We start from the raw sequence: 24767 nt of genomic DNA on the forward strand, positions 1-24767 counted from the left end.
TTTGGGGTTTTATGCTGTGTTTCTGCTGTTTGGGGTTTTAGGCTGCGTTTCTGCTGTTTTGGTTTTAGGCTGGGTTTCTGCTGTTTAGGTTTTAGGCTGGGTTTCTGCTGTTTAGGTTTTAGGCTGGGTTTCTGCTGTTTGGGGTTTTAGGCTGGGTTTCTGCTGTTTGGGGTTTCATGCTGGGTTTCTGATCTTTAGGTTTTAGGCTGGGTTTCTGCTGTTTGGGGTTTTAGGCTGTGTTTCTGCTGTTTTGGTTTTAGGCTGGGTTTCTGCTGTTTGGGGTTTTAGGCTGCGTTTCTGCTGTTTGGGGTTTTAGGCTGGGTTTCTGCTGTTTGGGGTTTTATGCTGTGTTTCTGCTGTTTGGGGTTTTAGGCTGTGTTTCTGCTGTTTGGGGTTTTTGGCTGCGTTTCTGCTGTTTAGGTTTTAGGCTGGGTTTCTGCTGTTTAGGTTTTAGGCTGGGTTTCTGCTGTTTAGGTTTTAGGCTGGGTTTCTGCTGTTTAGGTTTTAGGCTGGGTTTCTGCTGTTTGGGGTTTTAGGCTGGGTTTCTGCTGTTTGGGGTTTCATGCTGGGTTTCTGATATTTAGGTTTTAGGCTGGGTTTCTGCTGTTTGGGGTTTTAGGCTGGGTTTCTGCTGTTTGGGGTTTTAGGCTGGGTTTCTGCTGTTTGGGGTTTTAGGCTGGGTTTCTGCTGTTTGGGGTTTTAGGCTGTGTTTCTGGTCTTTGGGGTTTTAGACTGGGTTTCTGCTGTTTGGGGTTTTAGGCTGGGTTTCTGCTGTTTGGGGTTTTAGGCTGCGTTTCTGCTGTTTGGGGTTTTAGGCTGGGTTTCTGCTGTTTGGGGTTTTAGGCTGCGTTTCTGCTGTTTGGGGTTTTAGGCTGGGTTTCTGCTGTTTGGGGTTTGAGGCTGTGTTTCTGCTGTTTTGGTTTTATGCTGGGTTTCTGATCTTTAGGTTTTAGGCTGGGTTTCTGCTGTTTGGGGTTTTAGGCTGCGTTTCTGCTGTTTGGGGTTTGAGGCTGTGTTTCTGCTGTTTTGGTTTTAGGCTGGGTTTCTGCTGTTTGGGGTTTTAGGCTGTGTTTCTGCTGTTTTGGTTTTAGGCTGGGTTTCTGCTGTTTGGGGTTTTAGGCTGCGTTTCTGCTGTTTGGGGTTTAGGCTGTGTTTCTGCTGTTTGGGGTTTTAGGCTGAGTTTCTGCTGTTTGGGGTTTTAGGCTGGGTTTCTGCTGTTTGGGGTTTTAGGCTGCGTTTCTGCTGTTTGGGGTTTTAGGCTGGGTTTCTGCTGTTTGGGGTTTTCGGCTGTGTTTCTGCTGTTTGGGGTTTTAGGCTAGGTTTCTGCTGTTTGGGGTTTAGGCTGTTTCTGCTGTTTGGGGTTTGAGGCTGTGTTTCTGCTGTTTTGGGGTTTGAGGCTGTTTCTGCTGTTTGGGGTTTCTGTTTCTGCTGTTTGGGGTTTGAGGCTGTGTTTCTGCTGTTTGGGTTTGAGGCTGTGTTTCTGCTGTTTGGGTTTTAGGCTGGGTTTCTGCTGTTTGGGGTTTGAGGCTGTGTTTCTGCTGTTTGGGTTTTAGGCTGTGTTTCTGCTGTTTGGGGTTTGAGGCTGTGTTTCTGCTGTTTGGGTTTTAGGCTGGGTTTCTGCTGTTTGGGGTTTTCGGCTGCGTTTCTGCTGTTTGGGGTTTTAGGCTGTGTTTCTGCTGTTTGGGGTTTTAGGCTGCGTTTCTGCTGTTTGGGGTTTTAGGCTGGGTTTCTGCTGTTTAGGTTTTAGGCTGTGTTTCTGATCTTTAGGTTTTAGGCTGTGTTTCTGCTGTTTGGGGTTTGAGGCTGTGTTTCTGATCGTTAGGTTTTAGGCTGTGTTTCTGCTGTTTTGGTTTTAGGCTGTGTTTCTGATCGTTAGGTTTTAGGCTGTGTTTCTGCTGTTTAGGTTTTAGGCTGGGTTTCTGATCTTTAGGTTTTAGGCTGTGTTTCTGCTGTTTGGGGTTTGAGGCTGTGTTTCTGATCGTTAGGTTTTAGGCTGTGTTTCTGCTGTTTAGGTTTTAGGCTGGGTTTCTGATCTTTAGGTTTTAGGCTGGGTTTCTGCTGTTTGGGGTTTTAGGCTGTGTTTCTGCTGTTTGGGGTTTTAGGCTGCGTTTCTGCTGTTTGGGGTTTTAGGCTGGGTTTCTGCTGTTTAGGTTTTAGGCTGTGTTTCTGATCTTTAGGTTTTAGGCTGTGTTTCTGCTGTTTGGGGTTTGAGGCTGTGTTTCTGATCGTTAGGTTTTAGGCTGTGTTTCTGCTGTTTTGGTTTTAGGCTGTGTTTCTGATCGTTAGGTTTTAGGCTGTGTTTCTGCTGTTTAGGTTTTAGGCTGGGTTTCTGATCTTTAGGTTTTAGGCTGTGTTTCTGCTGTTTGGGGTTTGAGGCTGTGTTTCTGCTGTTTTGGTTTTAGGCTGTGTTTCTGCTGTTTGGGGTTTACGGCTGTGTTTCTGCTGTTTGGGGTTTTAGGCTGGGTTTCTGCTGTTTGGGGTTTTAGGCTGGGTTTCTGCTGTTTGGGGTTTTAGGCTGGGTTTCTGCTGTTTGGGGTTTTAGGCTGTGTTTCTGCTGTTTGGGGTTTTCGGCTGGGTTTCTGCTGTTTAGGTTTTAGGCTGGGTTTCTGCTGTTTAGGTTTTAGGCTGGGTTTCTGCTGTTTAGGTTTTAGGCTGGGTTTCTGCTGTTTAGGTTTTAGGCTGGGTTTCTGCTGTTTGGGGTTTTAGGCTGGGTTTCTGCTGTTTGGGGTTTCATGCTGGGTTTCTGATCTTTAGGTTTTAGGCTGGGTTTCTGCTGTTTGGGGTTTTATGCTGGGTTTCTGATCTTTAGGTTTTAGGCTGGGTTTCTGCTGTTTGGGGTTTTAGGCTGGGTTTCTGCTGTTTGGGGTTTTAGGCTGGGTTTCTGCTGTTTGGGGTTTTAGGCTGCGTTTCTGGTCTTTGGGGTTTTAGACTGTTTCTGCTGTTTTGGTTTTATGCTGGGTTTCTGCTGTTTGGGGTTTTAGGCTGCGTTTCTGGTCTTTGGGGTTTTAGACTGTTTCTGCTGTTTTGGTTTTATGCTGGGTTTCTGCTGTTTGGGGTTTTAGGCTGGGTTTCTGCTGTTTGGGGTTTTAGGCTGCGTTTCTGGTCTTTGGGGTTTTAGACTGTTTCTGCTGTTTTGGTTTTAGGCTGGGTTTCTGCTGTTTGGGGTTTTAGGCTGGGTTTCTGCTGTTTGGGGTTTTCGACTGTGTTTCTGCTGTTTGGGTTTTCAGCTGTGTTTCTGCTGTTTGGGGTTTTCGGCTGGGTTTCTGCTGTTTGGGGTTTTATGCTGGGTTTCTGATCTTTAGGTTTTAGGCTGGGTTTCTGCTGTTTGGGGTTTTAGGCTGGGTTTCTGCTGTTTGGGTTTTAGGCTGGGTTTCTGCTGTTTGGGGTTTTAGGCTGGGTTTCTGCTGTTTAGGTTTTAGGCTGGGTTTCTGCTGTTTAGGTTTTAGGCTGGGTTTCTGCTGTTTGGGGTTTTAGGCTGGGTTTCTGCTGTTTGGGGTTTCATGCTGGGTTTCTGATCTTTAGGTTTTAGGCTGGGTTTCTGCTGTTTGGGGTTTTATGCTGGGTTTCTGAACTTTAGGTTTTAGGCTGGGTTTCTGCTGTTTGGGGTTTTAGGCTGGGTTTCTGCTGTTTGGGGTTTTAGGCTGGGTTTCTGCTGTTTGGGGTTTTCGACTGTGTTTCTGCTGTTTGGGGTTTTCGGCTGGGTTTCTGATCTTTAGGTTTTAGGCTGGGTTTCTGCTGTTTGGGGTTTTAGGCTGGGTTTCTGCTGTTTGGGGTTTTATGCTGGGTTTCTGATCTTTATGTTTTAGGCTGGGTTTCTGCTGTTTGGGGTTTTAGGCTGGGTTTCTGCTGTTTGGGGTTTTAGGCTGGGTTTCTGCTGTTTGGGGTTTTAGGCTGGGTTTCTGATCTTTAGGTTTTAGGCTGGGTTTCTGCTGTTTGGGGTTTTAGGCTGGGTTTCTGCTGTTTGGGGTTTTAGGCTGGGTTTCTGCTGTTTGGGGTTTTAGGCTGGGTTTCTGCTGTTTGGGGTTTTAGGCTGCGTTTCTGGTCTTTGGGGTTTTAGACTGTTTCTGCTGTTTTGGTTTTATGCTGGGTTTCTGCTGTTTGGGGTTTTAGGCTGCGTTTCTGGTCTTTGGGGTTTTAGACTGTTTCTGCTGTTTTGGTTTTATGCTGGGTTTCTGCTGTTTGGGGTTTTAGGCTGGGTTTCTGCTGTTTGGGGTTTTAGGCTGCGTTTCTGGTCTTTGGGGTTTTAGACTGTTTCTGCTGTTTTGGTTTTAGGCTGGGTTTCTGCTGTTTGGGGTTTTAGGCTGGGTTTCTGCTGTTTGGGGTTTTCGACTGTGTTTCTGCTGTTTGGGTTTTCAGCTGTGTTTCTGCTGTTTGGGGTTTTCGGCTGGGTTTCTGCTGTTTGGGGTTTTATGCTGGGTTTCTGATCTTTAGGTTTTAGGCTGGGTTTCTGCTGTTTGGGGTTTTAGGCTGGGTTTCTGCTGTTTGGGTTTTAGGCTGGGTTTCTGCTGTTTGGGGTTTTAGGCTGGGTTTCTGAACTTTAGGTTTTAGGCTGGGTTTCTGCTGTTTGGGGTTTTAGGCTGGGTTTCTGCTGTTTGGGGTTTTAGGCTGGGTTTCTGCTGTTTGGGGTTTTCGGCTGTGTTTCTGCTGTTTGGGGTTTTAGGCTGGGTTTCTGCTGTTTGGGGTTTCATGCTGGGTTTCTGATCTTTAGGTTTTAGGCTGGGTTTCTGCTGTTTGGGGTTTTATGCTGGGTTTCTGAACTTTAGGTTTTAGGCTGGGTTTCTGCTGTTTGGGGTTTTAGGCTGGGTTTCTGCTGTTTGGGGTTTTAGGCTGGGTTTCTGCTGTTTGGGGTTTTCGACTGTGTTTCTGCTGTTTGGGGTTTTCGGCTGGGTTTCTGATCTTTAGGTTTTAGGCTGGGTTTCTGCTGTTTGGGGTTTTAGGCTGGGTTTCTGCTGTTTGGGGTTTTATGCTGGGTTTCTGATCTTTAGGTTTTAGGCTGGGTTTCTGCTGTTTGGGGTTTTAGGCTGGGTTTCTGCTGTTTGGGGTTTTAGGCTGGGTTTCTGCTGTTTGGGGTTTTAGGCTGGGTTTCTGATCTTTAGGTTTTAGGCTGGGTTTCTGCTGTTTGGGGTTTTAGGCTGGGTTTCTGCTGTTTGGGGTTTTAGGCTGGGTTTCTGCTGTTTGGGGTTTTAGGCTGGGTTTCTGCTGTTTGGGGTTTTAGGCTGGGTTTCTGCTGTTTGGGGTTTTAGTCTGGGTTTCTGATCTTTAGGTTTTAGGCTGTGTTTCTGATCTTTAGGTTTTGGGCTGGGTTTCTGCTGTTTAGGGCTTTAGACTGGGTTTCTGCTGTTTAGGTTTTCGGTTGGGTTTCCTTATAACACTTTGTGACATTGGCTGATGTAAATAGCGCTTTACAAATACATTTGGTTGATTGATTGTTTGGTACAGAGAATGTAGCAGGAATCGTTTGATTGACTCGATCAATATGGTATACATTGAATAAATGAATACTTAGCATTTCATGTCGAGTTGACTACATAACACTGGGCTTGTATGTCAAGTTATCACAATGGAGGTTTGATCCTGTGGATACTGCATAGCCTTGTGAAGGTTGAGGATGGACTGACGTAGTCATGAATAGTATCCATTTCATATTTGCAAGCTTGTTTAAAGGGGCAATATGTGTGTACATGTATATCTTTTTTGGTATATATTAATAATATACAGTCATATATTCTGGAAGAATATAACTATTAAATGACTAACTAGTACCCCATCATAACTCAAACTATAAACTTGTTTTATAAGCTTATTTTTTTGTAAACCATCTAATTGTAAAAAACAACAACAACTGTATAGCCTCAAAACATGTTTCTAACTGTAATGTTGATATCATGGATGGTCAGTCCTTGCATACGTAGCTCTGTCTATGAATTTGAGAGTGGTTACATTTCTCCATCCCTCAGAAATGTGCCAAAACAGTGGTGGGATGGTAACTTTGCTGTTGTTTGAAATGCAGTTTACCCCTTTTAAATATTTGGGAGTTTAATGAGTAATACTATTTAGAGGTGTTATGAAAGTGAGGATAATTATACACTTTATAAAGGGAAATGAAGCAAATGTAGAGGTTGATTTATATTTCATTATTTGGATTGTGTTGGAGGATTAAAAGCTATTAACATGTGGAGATGACAGGGAAATTAGAACAGTGAGACAGGGAAATTAGAACAGTGAGACAGGGAAATTAGAACAGTGAGACAGGGAAATTAGAACAGTGAGACAGGGAAATTAGAACAGTGAGACAGGGAAATTAGAACAGTGAGACAGGGAAATTAGAACAGTGAGACAGGGAAATTAGAACAGTGAGACAGGGAAATTAGAACAGTGAGACAGGGAAATTAGAACAGTGAGACAGGGAAATTAGAACAGTGAGACAGGGAAATTAGAACAGTGAGACAGGGAAATTAGAACAGTGAGACAGGGAAATTAGAACAGTGAGACAGGGAAATTAGAACAGTGAGACAGGGAAATTAGAACAGTGAGACAGGGAAATTAGAACAGTGAGACAGGGAAATTAGAACAGTGAGACAGGGAAATTAGAACAGTGAGGTAATTGAAAATACTTTGGATGCAGTGGAATGTGAAAAAAGGTTATTATTTTCAATTTTATGGCTTTGGCTCTGTATGGGGAGTTGTTCTGTTCTGTTCTTGATCAATGAGAAGATGCTTCTGTGAAGTTATTAACTACTAGATGACCTTTGTGTATATTAGTTGCAGCAGTTTGCCTCAGTTGTGCCAATCAGTCCTTTGCTTGTACTTAATTGGAAATGTATTCCTTATCATTCAACATTCAAGTGAATTTAGTGATTTGTTTTCATCTGAACATTGCGTCAAAAATGAATCCATCTTGGATATATCACACAATAACACTAGTGAATACACATTGGATATATCACCCCATTAGTTAACTGGTAATCTTTTCCAGTAATGTTCAAGCCTAAACACACTGTTACACACTAATAACAGACATTCTATAGAATAACAGACATTCTATAGAATAACAGACATTCTATAGAATAACAGACATTCTATAGAATAACAGACATTCTTATAGAATAACAGACATTTTTATAGAATAACATACAGTACATTGGATAACATACAGTTCATTCTATAGAATAACAGACATTCTATAGAATAACAGGCATTCTATAGAATAACAGACATTTTTATAGAATAACATACAGTACATTGGATAACATACAGTACATTGGATAACATACAGTTCATTCTATAGAATAACAGACATTCTATAGAATAACAGGCATTCTATAGAATAACAGGCATTCTATAGAATAACATACATTCTATAGAATAACATACGTTCTATAGAATAACATACATTCTATAGAATAACACACATTCTATAGAATAACATACATTCTATAGAATAACAGGCATTCTATAGAATAACATACATTCTATTGGATAACATACATTCTATTGGATTGTACATTCTATAGAATAACAGACATTCTATAGAATAACAGACATTCTATAGAATAACAGACATTCTATTGGATAACATACATTCTATTGGATAACATACATTCTATTGGATAACATACAGTACATTCTATTGGATAACATACAGTACATTCTATAGGATAACATACATTCTATTGGATAACATACATTCTATTGGATAACATACATTCTATTGGATAACATACATTCTATTGGATAACATACATTCTATTGGATAACATACATTCTATTGGATAACATACAGTACATTCTATTGGATAACATACAGTACATTCTATAGAATAACAGACATTCTATAGAATAACAGACATGCTATAGAATAACAGACATGCTATAGAATAACAGACATGCTATAGAATAACAGACATGCTATAGAATAACAGATATTCTATAGAATAACAGACATTCTATAGAATAACAGACATTCTATAGAATAACAGACATGCTATAGAATAACAGACATTCTATTGGATAACATACATTCTATTGGATAACATACATTCATTGATAACATACAATACATTCTATAGAATAACAGACATTCTATAGAATAACACATTCTATAGAATAACAGACATTCTATTGGATAACATACATTCTATTGGATAACAGACATTCTATAGAATAACAGACATTCTATAGAATAACAGACATTCTATAGAATAACAGACATGCTATAGAATAACAGACATTCTATTGGATAACATACATTCTATTGGATAACATACATTCTATTGGATAACAGACATTCTATAGAATAACAGACATTCTATAGAATAACAGACATGCTATAGAATAACAGACATTCTATTGATAACATACATTCTATTGGATAACATACATTCTATTGGATAACAGACATTCTATAGAATAACAGACATTCTATAGAATAACAGACATTCTATAGAATAACAGACATGCTATAGAATAACAGACATTCTATTGGATAACATACATTCTATTGGATAACATACATTCTATTGGATAACAGACATTCTATAGAATAACAGACATTCTATAGAATAACAGACATTCTATAGAATAACAGACATTCTATAGAATAACAGACATTCTATAGAATAACACACATTCTATAGAATAACATACATTCTATAGAATAACAGACATTCTATAGAATAACAGACATTCTATAGAATAACAGACATTCTATAGAATAACAGACATTCTATAGAATAACAGACATTCTTATAGAATAACAGACATTTTTATAGAATAACATACAGTACATTGGATAACATACAGTTCATTCTATAGAATAACAGACATTCTATAGAATAACAGGCATTCTATAGAATAACAGACATTTTTATAGAATAACATACAGTACATTGGATAACATACAGTTCATTCTATAGAATAACAGACATTCTATAGAATAACAGGCATTCTATAGAATAACAGGCATTCTATAGAATAACATACATTCTATAGAATAACATACGTTCTATAGAATAACATACATTCTATAGAATAACACACATTCTATAGAATAACATACATTCTATAGAATAACAGGCATTCTATAGAATAACAGGCATTCTATAGAATAACATACATTCTATTGGATAACATACATTCTATTGGATAACATACAGTACATTCTATAGAATAACAGACATTCTATAGAATAACAGACATTCTATAGAATAACAGACATTCTATTGGATAACATACATTCTATTGGATAACATACATTCTATTGGATAACATACAGTACATTCTATTGGATAACATACAGTACATTCTATAGGATAACATACATTCTATTGGATAACATACATTCTATTGGATAACATACATTCTATTGGATAACATACATTCTATTGGATAACATACATTCTATTGGATAACATACATTCTATTGATATAGTACATTCTATTGGATAACAGTACATTCTATAGAATAACAGACATTCTATAGAATAACAGACATGCTATAGAATAACAGACATGCTATAGAATAACAGACATGCTATAGAATAACAGACATGCTATAGAATAACAGATATTCTATAGAATAACAGACATTCTATAGAATAACAGACATTCTATAGAATAACAGACATGCTATAGAATAACAGACATTCTATTGGATAACATACATTCTATTGGATAACATACATTCTATTGGATAACATACAATACATTCTATAGAATAACAGACATTCTATAGAATAACAGACATGCTATAGAATAACAGACATTCTATTGGATAACATACATTCTATTGGATAACAGACATTCTATAGAATAACAGACATTCTATAGAATAACAGACATTCTATAGAATAACAGACATGCTATAGAATAACAGACATTCTATTGGATAACATACATTCTATTGGATAACATACATTCTATTGGATAACAGACATTCTATAGAATAACAGACATTCTATAGAATAACAGACATGCTATAGAATAACAGACATTCTATTGGATAACATACATTCTATTGGATAACATACATTCTATTGGATAACAGACATTCTATAGAATAACAGACATTCTATAGAATAACAGACATTCTATAGAATAACAGACATGCTATAGAATAACAGACATTCTATTGGATAACATACATTCTATTGGATAACATACATTCTATTGGATAACAGACATTCTATAGAATAACAGACATTCTATAGAATAACAGACATTCTATAGAATAACAGACATTCTATAGAATAACAGACATTCTATAGAATAACACACATTCTATAGAATAACATACATTCTATAGAATAACAGACATTCTATAGAATAACAGACATTCTATAGAATAACAGACATTCTATAGAATAACAGACATTCTATAGAATAACAGACATGCTATAGAATAACAGACATTCTATAGAATAACAGACATTCTATAGAATAACAGACATTCTATAGAATAACAGACATTCTATAGAATAACAGACGTTCTATAGAATAACAGACATGCTATAGAATAACAGACATTCTATAGAATAACAGACATTCTATAGAATAACAGACATGCTATAGAATAACAGACATTCTATAGAATAACAGACATTCTATAGAATAACAGACATTCTATAGAATAACAGACATGCTATAGAATAACAGACATTCTATAGAATAACAGACATTCTATAGAATAACAGACATTCTATAGAATAACAGACATTCTATAGAATAACAGACATTCTATAGAATAACAGACATGCTATAGAATAACAGACATGCTTTGCCTTGGAGGAGTCAGAGCTTCATTAACACAACAGTTATTGGTGAAGCATTTAAAGAGTTGCAATGTGAATCCCAAATGGCACCCTATTCCCAATACAGTGCACTACTTATGCCCAGATCGCTAATGGCACCATAAGTAGTGCACTATAAAAGGAATAGGGTGCCATTTGGGATTAACACCTACATTTTCTTCAGTGGTGTATCAGTCTGGTTCACACAACCTGAAGTATGTACACATTTTAAACACTGAAATCAATGAGCTATGAAATTCATGCAAAAATTATATTGTAGATGAATCGGTGATGAACAAATGATTGTGTCCGTGCAGACGACAGTCTTTATCTGTACTATGATGGACACACACACACACACACACACACACACACACACACACACACACACACACACACACACACACACACACACACACACACACACACACACACACACACACACACACACACACACACAGATAGAAACACATAGTTTTGTTTCATGCCAGCTTGGGAATTTGTTATAGTACACACTGTGTGTGTGTGTGTGTGTGTGTTTCTAGCTCATCTTGTGTGTGTGTGTGTCTAGCTCATTTTGTCCTCTCTTCCCTAGAGATTATCTACAACTGGGTTTTCAACGAGTTCCCGTCATTTGTTGCCGAGGACAGCCGGCGGTTTATCTCACAGGTAACGGGCAACCTGTATGTCTCCAAGGTGCAGCCTAGCGACGTGGGCAGCTACATCTGTCTGGTGAAGAACACGATGACCAACGCCAGGGTCCTCAGCCCGCCCACTCCACTCACACTCAGAACAGATGGTGAGACTCACACCCTTCACACCCCTGTTGAGACTCCCATTAATGTGATGACTGTTATTTATCGAATAATTACCTACTATGTTTAATTGTTACCCGATTAAATAATGTAACAATTATCTCATTAGGAATTTGGGGCACCATGGGAGAAGTTGTTTAACGAGTTACCGAATTAACTCATGAATTTACACTGCCGTTCAAAAGTTTGGGATCACTTATAAATGTCCTTGTTTTTGAAAGAAAATCACATTTTTGTCCATTAAAATAACTTCAAATTGATCAGACATACAGTGTAGACATTGTTAATATTGTGAATGACTGGTGTAGCTGGAAACTGCAAATTATTTTTTTATGGAATATCTACATAGGTGTACAGAGGCCCATTATCAGCAACCATCACTCCTGTGTTCCAATGGCAGGTTGTGTTAGCTAATCCAAGTTTATAATTTTAAAAGGCTAATTAATCATTAGCAAACTCTTTCGCAATTATGTTTTCACAGCTGAAAACTGTTTGTCTGATTAAAGAAGCAATAAAACTGGCCTTCTTTAGACTAGTTGAGTATCTGGAGCATTTACAATTGTGGGTTCGATTACAGGCTCAACATGGCCAGAAACAAAGGATTTTCTTCTGAAACTCGTCAGTCTATTCTTGTTCTGAGAAGTTAAGGATATTCCATGCGAGAAATTGGCAAGAAATTGAGGATCTCGTACAACGCTTTGTACTACTCCCTTCACAGAACAGCGCATACTGGCTCTGCCCAGAAAGGTAAGAGGAGTGGGAGGACCTGGTGCACAATTGAGCAAACGACCAAGTACATTAGAGTGTCTAGTTTGAGAAACAGACGCATCGCAAGTCCTCAACTGGCTGCTTCATTAAAGAGTACCCACAAAACACCAGTCTCCACGTCAACATTGAAGAGGCGACTCCGGGATGCTTGGCCCTTCTTCTTCAGATGGCTTTTTCATTAGTTCTCTGGTCTAAGTCTCTGATTGTCCACAAGAAGTCACAATGTCCTTCTTCTTGGTTGTCTGTTTACTTGAACTCGTTCTGGAAGAGTGGTCTCCTGAGGACGGCTAGTCAGCCGTGTTGATGATCCCCAGAGTGGTGATGAGAGCAGTGTAGGCGACGATGATTCTGAGAGAATAACCGGATGGTCCTACTTAAATTCACCTTCTAAGATACAGTACTTAGAACTGCTACTCAACCGTAACAATGATTGTTAGAGGTTCCTTTGTCTTTTTCAACCCTGTGTTGATTCTCAGGGTTATGGTTAATGTAGGGTTAGGGTTATGGTTGATGTAGGGTTAGGGTTAGGGTTATGGTCATGGTTAATGTAGGGTTAGGATTAGGGTTAGGGTCATGGTTAATGTAGGGTTAGGGTTAGGGTTAGGGTCATGGTTAATGTGGGGTTAGGGTTAATGTGTACCTAGCTGCAGCTTGTGGTCCGTTTAGTCTGATATGTTCATTCTTAACTCAATCTTTTATACCCTCAGGTTTATACCCTTGGGTTTATACCCTTGGGTAAGAAAGGGGGGGTTTCATCATGCTGACACACTCTCTTTGCTCCCTGGGCACTGGGTTACGAGGCAAAGTTTCTTAATTACAATGATCTCATTAGAGGTCTAAAATCACAATCCTATCATCACAAAAACATTCTCTTTTTCCTTGATATTTGCTATACAACGTATAGGATGTAAACCTGATATATACCGTGTAAAAGCTCTTCAAGTTACAATGTTTTCATTATAAAGTCTTTAAACAAGTTTTAATGAGATCACAAAATACAAATGAACTTTCCATATTCCATCTCTCATCATTCCCAAAATTCGGATGTTGAAATGTATTGTCCCAGTGTTCATTGTTTGATGTTGAAGTTTTGCGCAGCAAAATGGATCATCCTCCCTACTCCCCATGAACCCTCCTCACCCCTCTCCCTGGACCCTCCTCCCCTCTCTCCCTGGACCCTCCTCACCCCTCTCCCTGGACCCTCCTCCCCTCTCTCCCTGGACCCTCCTCCCCTCTCTTCCTGGACCCTCCTCCCCTCTCTCCCTGGACCCTCCTCAGCCCTCTCCCTGGACCCTCCTCCCCCCTCTCCCTGGACCCTCCTCACCCCTCTCCCTGGACCCTCCTCAGCCCTCTCCCTGGACCCTCCTCACCCCTCTCCCTGGACCCTCCTCAACCCTCACCCTGGACCCTCCTCACCCCTCTCCCTGGACCCTCCTCCCCCCTCTCCCTGGACCCTCCTCCCCCTCTCCCTGGACTCTCCTCCCCCCTCTCCCTGGACCCTCCTCACCCGCCTCCCTGGACTCTCCTCACCCCTCTCCCTGGACCCTCCTCACCCCTCTCCCTGGACCCTCCTCACCCATCTCCCTGGACCCTCCTCACCCCTCTCCCTGGACCCTCCTCAACCCTCTCCCTGGACCCTCCTCACCCCTCTCCCTGGACCCTCCTCAACCCTCTTTGCAAATAGTCTGGGCAGCCATTTGACCAGATGTTCAGGAGTCTTATGGCTTGGGGAAAGAAGCTGTTTAGAAGCCTCTTAAACCTAGACTTGATGCTCCGGTACCGCTTGCCGTGCAGTAGCAGAGAGATCGGTCTATGACTAGGGTGGCCTTCCTCTGACACAGCCTGGTATAGAGGTCCTGGATTGCAGGGAGCTATTACCCTCTGTAGTGCCTTGCGGTCGGATGCAGAGCAGTTGCCATACCAGGCAGTGACGCAACCAGTCAGGATGGTGCAGCTGTAGAACCTTTTGAGGATCTGATGTGATGTGTAATGTGATGTGGACACCAATGAACTTGAAGCTCTCAACCTGCTCCACTGCAACCCCGTCAATGAGAATGGGGGCGCGCTCAGTCCTCTTTTTCCTCTAGTCCACAATCATCTTCTTAGTCTCGGTCCCGCTGAGGGGGAAGTTGTTGACCTGGCACCACATGGCCAGGTCTCTGACCTCCTCCCTATAGTCTGTCTCATTGTTGTCGGTGTTCAGGCCTACCACTGTTGTTGACCTGGCACCACATGGTCAGGTCTCTGACCTCCTCCCTATAGGCTGTCTCATTGTTGTCGGTGATCAGGCCTACCACTGTTGTTGACCTGGCACCACATGGCCAGGTCTCTGACCTCCTCCCTATAGGCTGTCTCATTGTTGTCGGTGATCAGGCCTACCACTGTTGTTGACCTGGCACCACATGGTCAGGTCTCTGACCTCCTCCCTATAGTATGTCTCATCGTTGTCGGTGATCAGGCCTACCACCAGGTATCTGACCTCCTCCCTATAGGCTGTCTCATTGTTGTCGGTGATCAGGTGTCCACTGTTGTGTCATCACAGCAAACTTAATGACGGTGTTGGAGTCGTACCGGGCCATGCAGTCATGAGTGAACAGGGAGTACAGGAGGGGACTGAGTATGCACACCTGAGGGGCACCTGTGTTGAGGATCAGTGTGGCGGGTGTGTTGTTACCTACCTTTACCACCTGGGGGCGGCCCATTAAAAAGGATCCAGTTGCAAAGGGAGGTGTTTAGTATCAGAGTCCTTAGCCTATTGATGAGCTTTTAGGGCACTGTGATGTTGAACGCTGAGCTATAGTCAATGAATAGCATTCTCACATAGGTGTTTCTTTTGTCCAGGTGTGAAAGGGCAGTGTGAAGTGCAAAAGACATTGCATCATCTGAGGATCTGTTGGGGCAGTATGCCAATTGGAGTGGGTCTAGAGTTTCTGGGAGGATGGTGTTGATGTGAGCCATGACCAGCCTTTCAAAGCACTTCATGGCTACAGATGTAAGTGCTATGGGTTGGTTGTAATTTAGGCATCTTACCTTAGTGTTCTTGGGCACAGGGACTATGGTGGTCTGCTTAAAACATGTTGGTATTACAGACTCAGACAGGGACAGGTTGAAAATGTCAGTGAAGACACTTGCCAGTTGGTCAGCGCATCCTCGCAGGACAGGTCCTGGTTATCCGTCTGGCCAAGCGGCCTTGTGAATGTTGACATGTTTAAAGGTCTTAATCACATTGGCTACGGAGTGTGTGATCCCAGTCTTCTGGAACAGCTGGTGCTCTCATGCATGTTTCAGTGTTATTTGCCTTGCAGCGAGCATAGAAGTAGTTTAGCTCATCTGGTAGGCTTGTGTCACTGGGAAGCTCTCGGCTGTGATTCCCTTTGTAGTCTGTAATGGTTTGCAAGCCCTGCCACATCCGACGAGCGTCAGATCCGATACAGTACGATTAGATCTTAGTCCTGTATTGATGCCTTGACTGTTTGATGGTTCGTCGGAGGGTATAGGGATTTCTTAAAAGCTTCCAGGTTAGAGTCCTGCTTCTTGAAAGCGGCAGCTCTACTCTTTGGTTCAGTGTGGATGCTGCCTGTAATCCAAGGCTTCTGGTTGGGGTATGCACGTACAGTCACTGTGGGGATGATGTCATCGATGCACTTATTGATGAAGCCAATGACTGATGTGGTGTACTCCCCGGAACTTATTCCAGTCTGTGCTAGCAAAACAGTCCTGTAGCTTAACATCTGCTTCCTCTGAAAACGTTTTTATTGACCGAGTCACTGGTGCTTCCTGCTTTAATTTTTGCTTGTAAGCAGGAATCATGAGGATAGAATTATGTCCAGATTTGCCAAATGGAGGGAGAGGGAGAGCTTTGTACGCGTCGCTGTGTGGAGTAAAGGTGGTCCAGAGTTCCTTTCCCTCTGGAATCACATTTAATAACATGCTGATAAACATTTAGTAAAGTGGATGTAAGTTTCCCTGCATTAAACGAGCCCTATGGACTACAGCTTTAGACAAACATATTATTTCCATCAGCCCTATAGACTACAGCTTTAGACAGACACAATACTCCCATCAGCCCCAGACAACTCTTTAACGTTACCCAGGTTGAAGTGACACTACCAAGTGTTTGGTTTCACACACTGCACCCTTCTAAGCCCTGCCATTTCCAGAACATGAACCATGTGTTTGTGTGAGTGCTGTGTATGGATCAATAGTGTTGTTAGACTCTAACCTTTATCATGCCCTTATATAAACCAGGTGTGATTTAATGATGGACCCTAGGGAAAGCTTTGAAACTGAAAAATGTCAGATTGATTTCCTTCACCTCTAAACTCTTTCATTCATTTTAACATTGACTTCCTCTTCTCAATGAAAGAGCAGGTCTTCTCTCTCCCTGTCATCAACACCTGATCATGACGTGATTCCCGGTTGGAAACCTAATGGCAGATTCACCATCATCATGACGTGATTCCCAGGTGGAAACCTAAATGCAGATTTACTGTCATCATGACGTGATTCCCAGGTGGAAACCTAATGGCAGATTGACTGTCATCATGATGTGATTCCCAGGTTTGAAACCTAATGGCAGATTGACTGTCATCATGACGTGATTCCCAGGTGGAAACCTAATGGAAGATTGACTGACATCATGATGTGATTCCCAGGTGGAAACCTAATGGCAGATTGACTGACTTCATGACTTGATTCCCAGGTGGAAACCTAATGGCAGATTTAGATCTGTAGTGCATGAACACTCAGGTACGCCACCTGCAAATGATCTAATATTTCACACACTTATGTGTACATAAGCATTGATAGTGGAATTTCTATAATTCCTTATGGTTTCTAATTCATTAATGAGGTGTAAGTTCATTAATTATGTATGAAGTAGATTGAGACCAGTCTTAAAAGTCAGGTAAGAGCGTTTAATTCCAGAGAGTACTCAATGCATACACTCATTTCCACAGGTTATAAACTGAAAATGACGTCAGCGTTTTCCAAACGTTCTATTTCACAAGCAGAGGGGCCCCCTAGCTTTTGAGCCTTCGCGTTATCAGCACGAAGTCAAGGCCAGTCAGTATAAATCAACATTCTCGACAATCTGGAGATGGCCCGTTCCCACCACCTGGAGATTTGTACAACTGAATGAACTAAGGAACAGACCTTCATTGTTACTAAACTCCTGACTACATTATATACAAAAAAGGGAGCAAGAGAGAAAATTCACATGTACAGTACATTATAGCATTTGGACTAGTCAGTTCTGATTGGAATGTATACATAATTAGTCATTTCAACCATAATTTCCTCTATCAAACATGAAATCAGATATTCATTTGAAAGGATGTGGGGATGTTCCTCTTGTTTTGCTGAGGGCCGCAGCTCTGCATGCCGTAGAGAGGGACACAATTGGCAATAGCACAGGAACAATATAGAAACTCTAAATAGATAGTCAGGGAAGCTGTATCATTAGTATACAAATACACACACACACACAATGTGCTTTGATGAAACCAGCCATCAGGGAAATCATCTCTCCTGCATAAAATAAACTGAATCAATGGTCGTCAGTGGTAAATGGGATCCTAGGTCTTTTATAAAAGCCTCTCAGGGGTCTAGGCTGGGACGGTGGTCCTGGAGAGAGGAGAGGTGTTCGATTAAGGTGTCTCTCGCTCTCTCATCTCAGGGTCTTAATACGTTTGACTAAACAGAGGACCGTCCATCAGCACCTAGCACATCACAGGAGCTTGTCATTGTCAAGGTTTCAGAGGACCGTCCATCAGCACCTCGCACATCACAGGAGCTTGTCAAGGTTTCAGAGGACCGTCCATCAGCACCTAGCACATCACAGGAGCTTGTCAAGGTTTCAGAGGACCGTCCATCAGCACCTCAGCACATCACAGGAGCTTGTCATTGTCAAGGTTTCAGAGGACCATCCATCAGCACCTAGCACATCACAGGAGCTTGTCATTGTCAAGGTTTCAGAGGACCGTCCATCAGCACCTAGCACATCACAGGAGCTTGTCATTGTCAAGGTTTCAGAGGACCGTCCATCAGCACCTCGCACATCACAGGAGCTTGTCAAGGTTTCAGAGGACCGTCCATCAGCACCTAGCACATCACAGGAGCTTGTCAAGGTTTCAGAGGACCGTCCATCAGCACCTAGCACATCACAGGAGCTTGTCATTGTCAAGGTTTCAGAGGACCATTGAGAATGCGTTCCCAGGTTCCCAATGCGTTTTGATGAAAAGGACTTTCATGCCCGGAAAGCAGGTAGCGGTTGGCGGAAGTGGTTGATGTGGCAGGATGTATTTATGAGATACAATGTCCCTTCCAGCTCCTCTCTCTTTCTGACTGGATTTGCATAATCTTGTTGTTGTGAAATGCTCCTTAGAGATGTACAGAATTCTAAACTAGTTACCATAGTAAATTGGATTGTTCCTCTCATTTACAAAGATGGAAAATGAGAAGGGGACCTGCTCACGTAAACAGGCTGGCAGTCCTGTTTAGATATCATGGTCTGGTGAGGTTCTTGAGGAGGGGTACTTGAGTACAGGGTGTGCTCGGGGTAGTGTGGGTACTAAGGGTAGCATCTCTCATCCGGAACAAAAACGTGTCTAATTCAAGGCTGTACAGCCCATTACACCAAACATTTTCTTGACAGCCACAGTTTTTGGTAAGCCACCCACTTATTCAGCCTCGGCCTTATGTACTGAGAATCTGTGTCTAAAAGGCTGAAAATGACATTGGCACACCTTACTCTGAACCCCTCGGGGCCTGCAAGCTGTGTCTGCCCACAGCTGCTGGAATCTGACCAATTGGAGCGTGCAATCTATGCCGCTGACCAATGAGATGCTGGTATCTGTGCCCCAGAGCAAGTGGATGGTAATTACCTTAGAGGTTTAGAAGCTCAAGCTGGATCTGTATGTTGCCTCACCTCTGTCCTGTCCAGGTTCTAACACTCTTAATCAAACCCGCCTCACTGCATCTGGGCTCTGTTACACCCCTGCGGTAAAGTCATGGATCTTCCCTTCACAACGCAACAGGAGGAAATTAGGAGAATGGAAGAGATGGGCAGTTAGACAGACAGACAGGATTGATGAGTTCCTGTGTTAGGGACAGAGTGTCAGAGTGGGAGCACACAGCTCCCACTGGGAGATTAATTTGTTAGGAGACATTGGAGTTGTAAAAGTGTTGCAGATAATGTCGTGCAGGGGGTTGGGAACTTATGCAAGGCACTGCTTAATATAAATGGCTCATCCATTTTGATACTGTTTTGATTGCAATCTATACTCCAGTCTGAGCTTCTAGTGGGTTGTATTTTAAAAAAATAAAAGGGCTACATGTAGATAATCTGACCTCTCTGCCCCCACTTCAGCTAAATATATTCTATTGAAATGGATGGCCCTCACTTCAACTAAATATATTCTATCGAAATGGCCCTCACTCTAGCTAAATATATTCTAATGAAAACCTCCCTGAATGTTTGAAGAAATACAAGTGACCATCCCTTATATCCAAAATATTCATGAAAACAAAGTGGATTACAGAGAACTACCGTTTTAGTTCACTTCTGGGAGTTTTAGAAACAGTTTTCTGAGACAGTTTTAGAAACTGTTCTTCATCCTCTAAGCGTTACATGACAAAGCAGGAATTATGATTAGCACACAGGACTGCGGGCCAGAATGCTGTGGGTTCGCAGACCACTGTGGACAAGAGCAGGGGTGGAAACATTTCCTTTATAGTAAAAGCATTGCATGAATATATCGTTGCATTTGCAGGTCTGAGAAAAAAATTCCTTTCTAAAAATGTCTTCCAAATCTATGCAACTAGGTCTCACAGTCGCACATCAGAATTAAACCATCCATGTTTCTCAAAAGTCCAATTTTTAAGTTGTTTTAAGGTTAGGGTTATGTTTAGGCATTAACACTGAATGGTTAAGGTTTGGGATAGGCTTAAAACAACAATCTGTGGATTCGAACATTGTCACCAGAAGCAGATGCTAACGGCCATCCGCCATCCTCGTCCACAACACCCTAGCAAATCCGAAACCTACTTGAAGGTAACAGAGCTCACTGTTTCCCCTAGTGGTCGGTGTCCACGTCCTCTCCCATCATCCTCAGACATGGATGGACGTCAAATACCGAAACGTCTGTGAACGCGATCCCTGATGCAGTAAACATTTAAAACATTGAGTAAAGAAATAAGCTTTAAGCAACATATCTGTCTGTTTTATCTTGTGTAGTGTGTGTAGTGTCTGTCTTATCATGTGTAGTGTGTGTAGTGTCTGTCTTATCATGTGTAGTGTCTGTCTTATGTGTATGTGTGTGTAGTGTCTGTCTTATGTGTGTGTAGTGTCTGTCTTATCATGTGTAGTGTCTGTCTTATGTGTATGTGTGTGTAGTGTCTGTCTTATCATGTGTAGTGTGTGTCGCGTGTCTGTCTTATCATGTGTAGTGTGTGTCGCGTGTCTGTCTTATCATATGTGGTGTGTGTAGAGTGTCTTTCTTATCATGTGTAGTGTGTGTAGAGTGTCTGTCTTATCATGTGTAGTGTGTCTGTCTTATCATGTGTAGAGTGTCTGTCTTATCATGTGTAGTGTGTCTGTCTTATCATGTGTAGAGTGTCTGTCTTATCATGTGTAGTGTGTGTAGAGTGTCTGTCTTATCATGTGTAGTGTGTCTGTCTTATCATGTGTGGTGTGTGTAGTGTCTGTCTTATCATGTGTGGTGTGTGTAGTGTCTGTCTTATCATGTGTGGTGTGTGTAGTGTCTGTCTTATCATGTGTAGTGTGTGTAGTGTCTGTCTTATCATGCGTAGTGTGTGTCGAGTGTCTGTCTTATCATGTGTAGAGTGTCTGTCTTATCATGTGTAGTGTGTGTAGAGTCTGTCCTATCATGTGTAGTGTGTCTGTCTTATCATGTGTAGAGTGTCTGTCTTATCATGTGTAGTGTGTGTAGAGTGTCTGTCTTATCATGTGTAGTGTGTCTGTCTTATCATGTGTAGAGTGTCTGTCTTATCATGTGTAGTGTGTGTAGAGTCTGTCTTATCATGTGTAGTGTGTCTGTCTTATCATGTGTAGTGTGTGTAGAGTGTCTGTCTTATCATGTGTAGAGTGTCTGTCTTATCATGTGTAGAGTGTCTGTCTTATCATGTGTAGAGTGTCTGTCTTATCATGTGTAGTGTGTGTCGAGTGTCTGTCTTATCATGTGTAGTGTGTGTAGAGTCTGTCCTATCATGTGTAGTGTGTCTGTCTTATCATGTGTAGTGTGTGTAGAGTCTGTCCTATCATGTGTAGTGTGTGTAGTGTCTGTCCTATCATGTGTAGTGTGTGTAGTGTCTGTCCTATCATGTGTAGTGTGTGTAGAGTCTGTCCTATCATGTGTAGTGTGTGTAGAGTCTGTCCTATCATGTGTAGTGTGTGTAGAGTCTGTCCTATCATGTGTAGTGTGTCTGTCCTATCATGTGTAGTGTCTGTCCTATCATGTGTATGTGTGTGTAGAGTCTGTCCTATCATGTGTAGTGTCTGTCCTATCATGTGTATGTGTGTGTAGAGTCTGTCCTATCATGTGTAGTGTGTGTAGAGTCTGTCCTATCATGTGTAGTGTGTGTAGTGTCTGTCCTATCATGTGTAGTGTGTGTAGAGTCTGTCCTATCATGTGTATGTGTGTGTAGAGTCTGTCCTATCATGTGTATGTGTGTGTAGAGTCTGTCTTATCATGTGTATGTGTGTGTAGAGTCTGTCCTATCATGTGTAGTGTGTGTAGAGTCTGTCCTATCATGTGTATGTGTGTAGAGTCTGTCCTATCATGTGTAGTGTGTGTAGAGTCTGTCCTATCATGTGTAGTGTGTGTAGAGTCTGTCCTATCATGTGTAGTGTGTGTAGAGTCTGTCCTATCATGTGTAGTGTGTGTAGAGTCTGTCCTATCATGTGTAGTGTGTGTAGTGTCTGTCCTATCATGTGTAGTGTGTGTAGTGTCTGTCCTATCATGTGTAGTGTGTGTAGAGTCTGTCCTATCATGTGTAGTGTGTGTAGTGTCTGTCCTATCATGTGTAGTGTGTGTAGAGTCTGTCCTATCATGTGTAGTGTGTGTAGTGTCTGTCTTATCATGTGTAGTGTGTGTAGTGTCTGTCTTATCATGTGTAGTGTGTGTAGAGTCTGTCCTATCATGTGTAGTGTGTGTAGAGTCTGTCCTATCATGTGTAGTGTGTGTAGAGTCTGTCTTATCATGTGTAGTGTGTGTAGAGTCTGTCCTATCATGTGTAGTGTGTGTAGAGTCTGTCCTATCATGTGTAGTGTGTGTAGAGTCTGTCCTATCATGTGTAGTGTGTGTAGAGTCTGTCCTATCATGTGTAGTGTGTGTAGAGTCTGTCCTATCATGTGTAGTGTGTGTAGAGTCTGTCCTATCATGTGTAGTGTGTGTAGTGTCTGTCCTATCATGTGTAGTGTGTGTAGAGTCTGTCCTATCATGTGTAGTGTGTGTAGTGTCTGTCCTATCATGTGTAGTGTGTGTAGAGTCTGTCCTATCATGTGTAGTGTGTGTAGTGTCTGTCCTATCATGTGTATGTGTGTCCATATGGTGTATTTTTATTTTAAACCCACAGTTTCATCAGCTGTTGGGATGCTGGTCACACGATCTTGCAGTGTGGAGGTCCTGGGCACGTGGTGTGGCTGGTCACACGATCTTGCAGTGTGGAGGTCCTGGGCAGGCGTGGTTGCACGTGGTGTGCGGTTGTGAGGCCAGTTGGTCGTACTGCCAAATTCTCTGAAACGACGTTGAAGGCAACTTATAATAAAGAAATTAACATTCAATTATCTTGCAACAGCTCTGGCGGACATTCCTGTGGACAGCATGGCAAATGCATGCTCCTTCAAAACTTGATATATCTATGGCATTGTGTTGTGTAACAAAACTGCACATTTAATAGAGTGGCCTTATATTGTCCCCAGCGCAAAGTGCACCTGTGTATTGATCCTCCTGTTTAATCAGATTTTTGATATGCCACACCTGTCAGGGGGATGGATTACCTTGGCAAACGATAAATGCTTATTAACAGGGATGTAAACAAATGTGTACCCAAAAAGATAGAAGATTTTTGTTCGTATGGAACATTTCTGGGATTTTTTTATTTCATCTCATGAAACATGGCACCAACACTTCACATATATTGTTGTTCAGTCTATTTATTGTGTTTGTTTGGAAAATGTACGTTTTTGTTATTAACAAAATTGTATTAATAGTGGTTGAATATCACATATTTAAACTATATAATTTAATAGTTGTTGAAAATGTTAACAGTGGTTGAATGTCACATGTTTAAACCAAATAATTGAATAGTGGTTGAAAATGCTGATGGTGGTTGAAAATCTCCACACTAGTTAGTTGTCTTACTATACGATGTTATTTGGGTCAGTAAGCGTTTCTTGGTGTTCATTTTAGATTTTCTCCAATGGTTCCAATGTGTGTGTGTGTGTGTGTGTGTGCGTTACTGTACTTTAGTGAGTTTCTGTGTGTTTGTGTGTTGAGATGCACATACACAGGTCTGTGAGAATAATCCAGTTGTTTGTGAAACACTCATATTGACCAAGGTCGTCTCATCCTGTTGACTGCAGTCATACAGACCAAAGGAAGACTAAGGTCTACTTTGATCAAGACTGGGATTTAAAGGGGCTTTGACTGGCTCACACAGATTGTATCATGCAATTGGTTGAACGGCTTGACAGAAACAGGAAGGCAATCAAAAACAAAAACAAATACATTTAGGCTTAATAAATCAATTGGGACATAAAACAGTCAGTCACAATTTGTGTTTTTCACAAAACCCAGAAAGCATTCCATTATTTAAATGCTCTGGCTCTGCAGATTTTTGAAATTGAATATATTGTGAAATAAAACAGGTGAAATATTGCACATTTATTAAAAGAAGAGTGCTTCTTTGCAGCCATATAAGTGTGTGGAATGAGATTGACATAGAAGAGTGGTTTGGGACAAGCATTGTAAAATGTCTTGTAGGCAACATGTACAGTCAGTCCCCCACATCTCAACATGTACAGTCAGTCCCCTACGTCTCAACATGTACAGTCAGTCCCCCACATCTCACCATGTACAGTCAGTCCACTATATCTCAACATGTACAGTCAGTCCCCTACATCTCAACATGTACAGTCATCCCCACATCTCAACATGTACAGTCAGTCCCCCAACATGTACATCTCCCCAATCTCATGTACAGTCAGTCCCCACATCTCAACATGTACAGTCAGTCCCCTACATCTCAACATGTACAGTCAGTCCCCTACATCTCAACATGTACAGTCAGTCCCCTATATCACAACATGTACAGTCAGTCCCCCACATCTCAACATGTACAGTCAGTCCCCTACATCTCAACATGTACAGTCAGT

The 24767-nt window shown here is 41.6% G+C and overlaps 1 protein-coding gene across 1 annotated transcript in view; it reads left to right on the forward strand.

Annotated features, from left to right (window-relative positions):
- LOC127927650 (contactin-5-like) overlaps positions 1 to 24767 on the forward strand; it is a 214649-nt gene that overhangs the window by 132596 nt on the left and 57286 nt on the right. The window contains exon 5 of the mRNA XM_052514261.1: positions 11383 to 11586. Coding sequence (XP_052370221.1) covers positions 11383 to 11586 — 204 coding nt within the window. The remainder of the gene's footprint in view (positions 1 to 11382; positions 11587 to 24767) is intronic.

Source organism: Oncorhynchus keta, unplaced genomic scaffold (assembly GCF_023373465.1).
Source record: "Oncorhynchus keta strain PuntledgeMale-10-30-2019 unplaced genomic scaffold, Oket_V2 Un_scaffold_16732_pilon_pilon, whole genome shotgun sequence".
NCBI classification, from domain to species: Eukaryota; Metazoa; Chordata; class Actinopteri; order Salmoniformes; family Salmonidae; genus Oncorhynchus; species Oncorhynchus keta.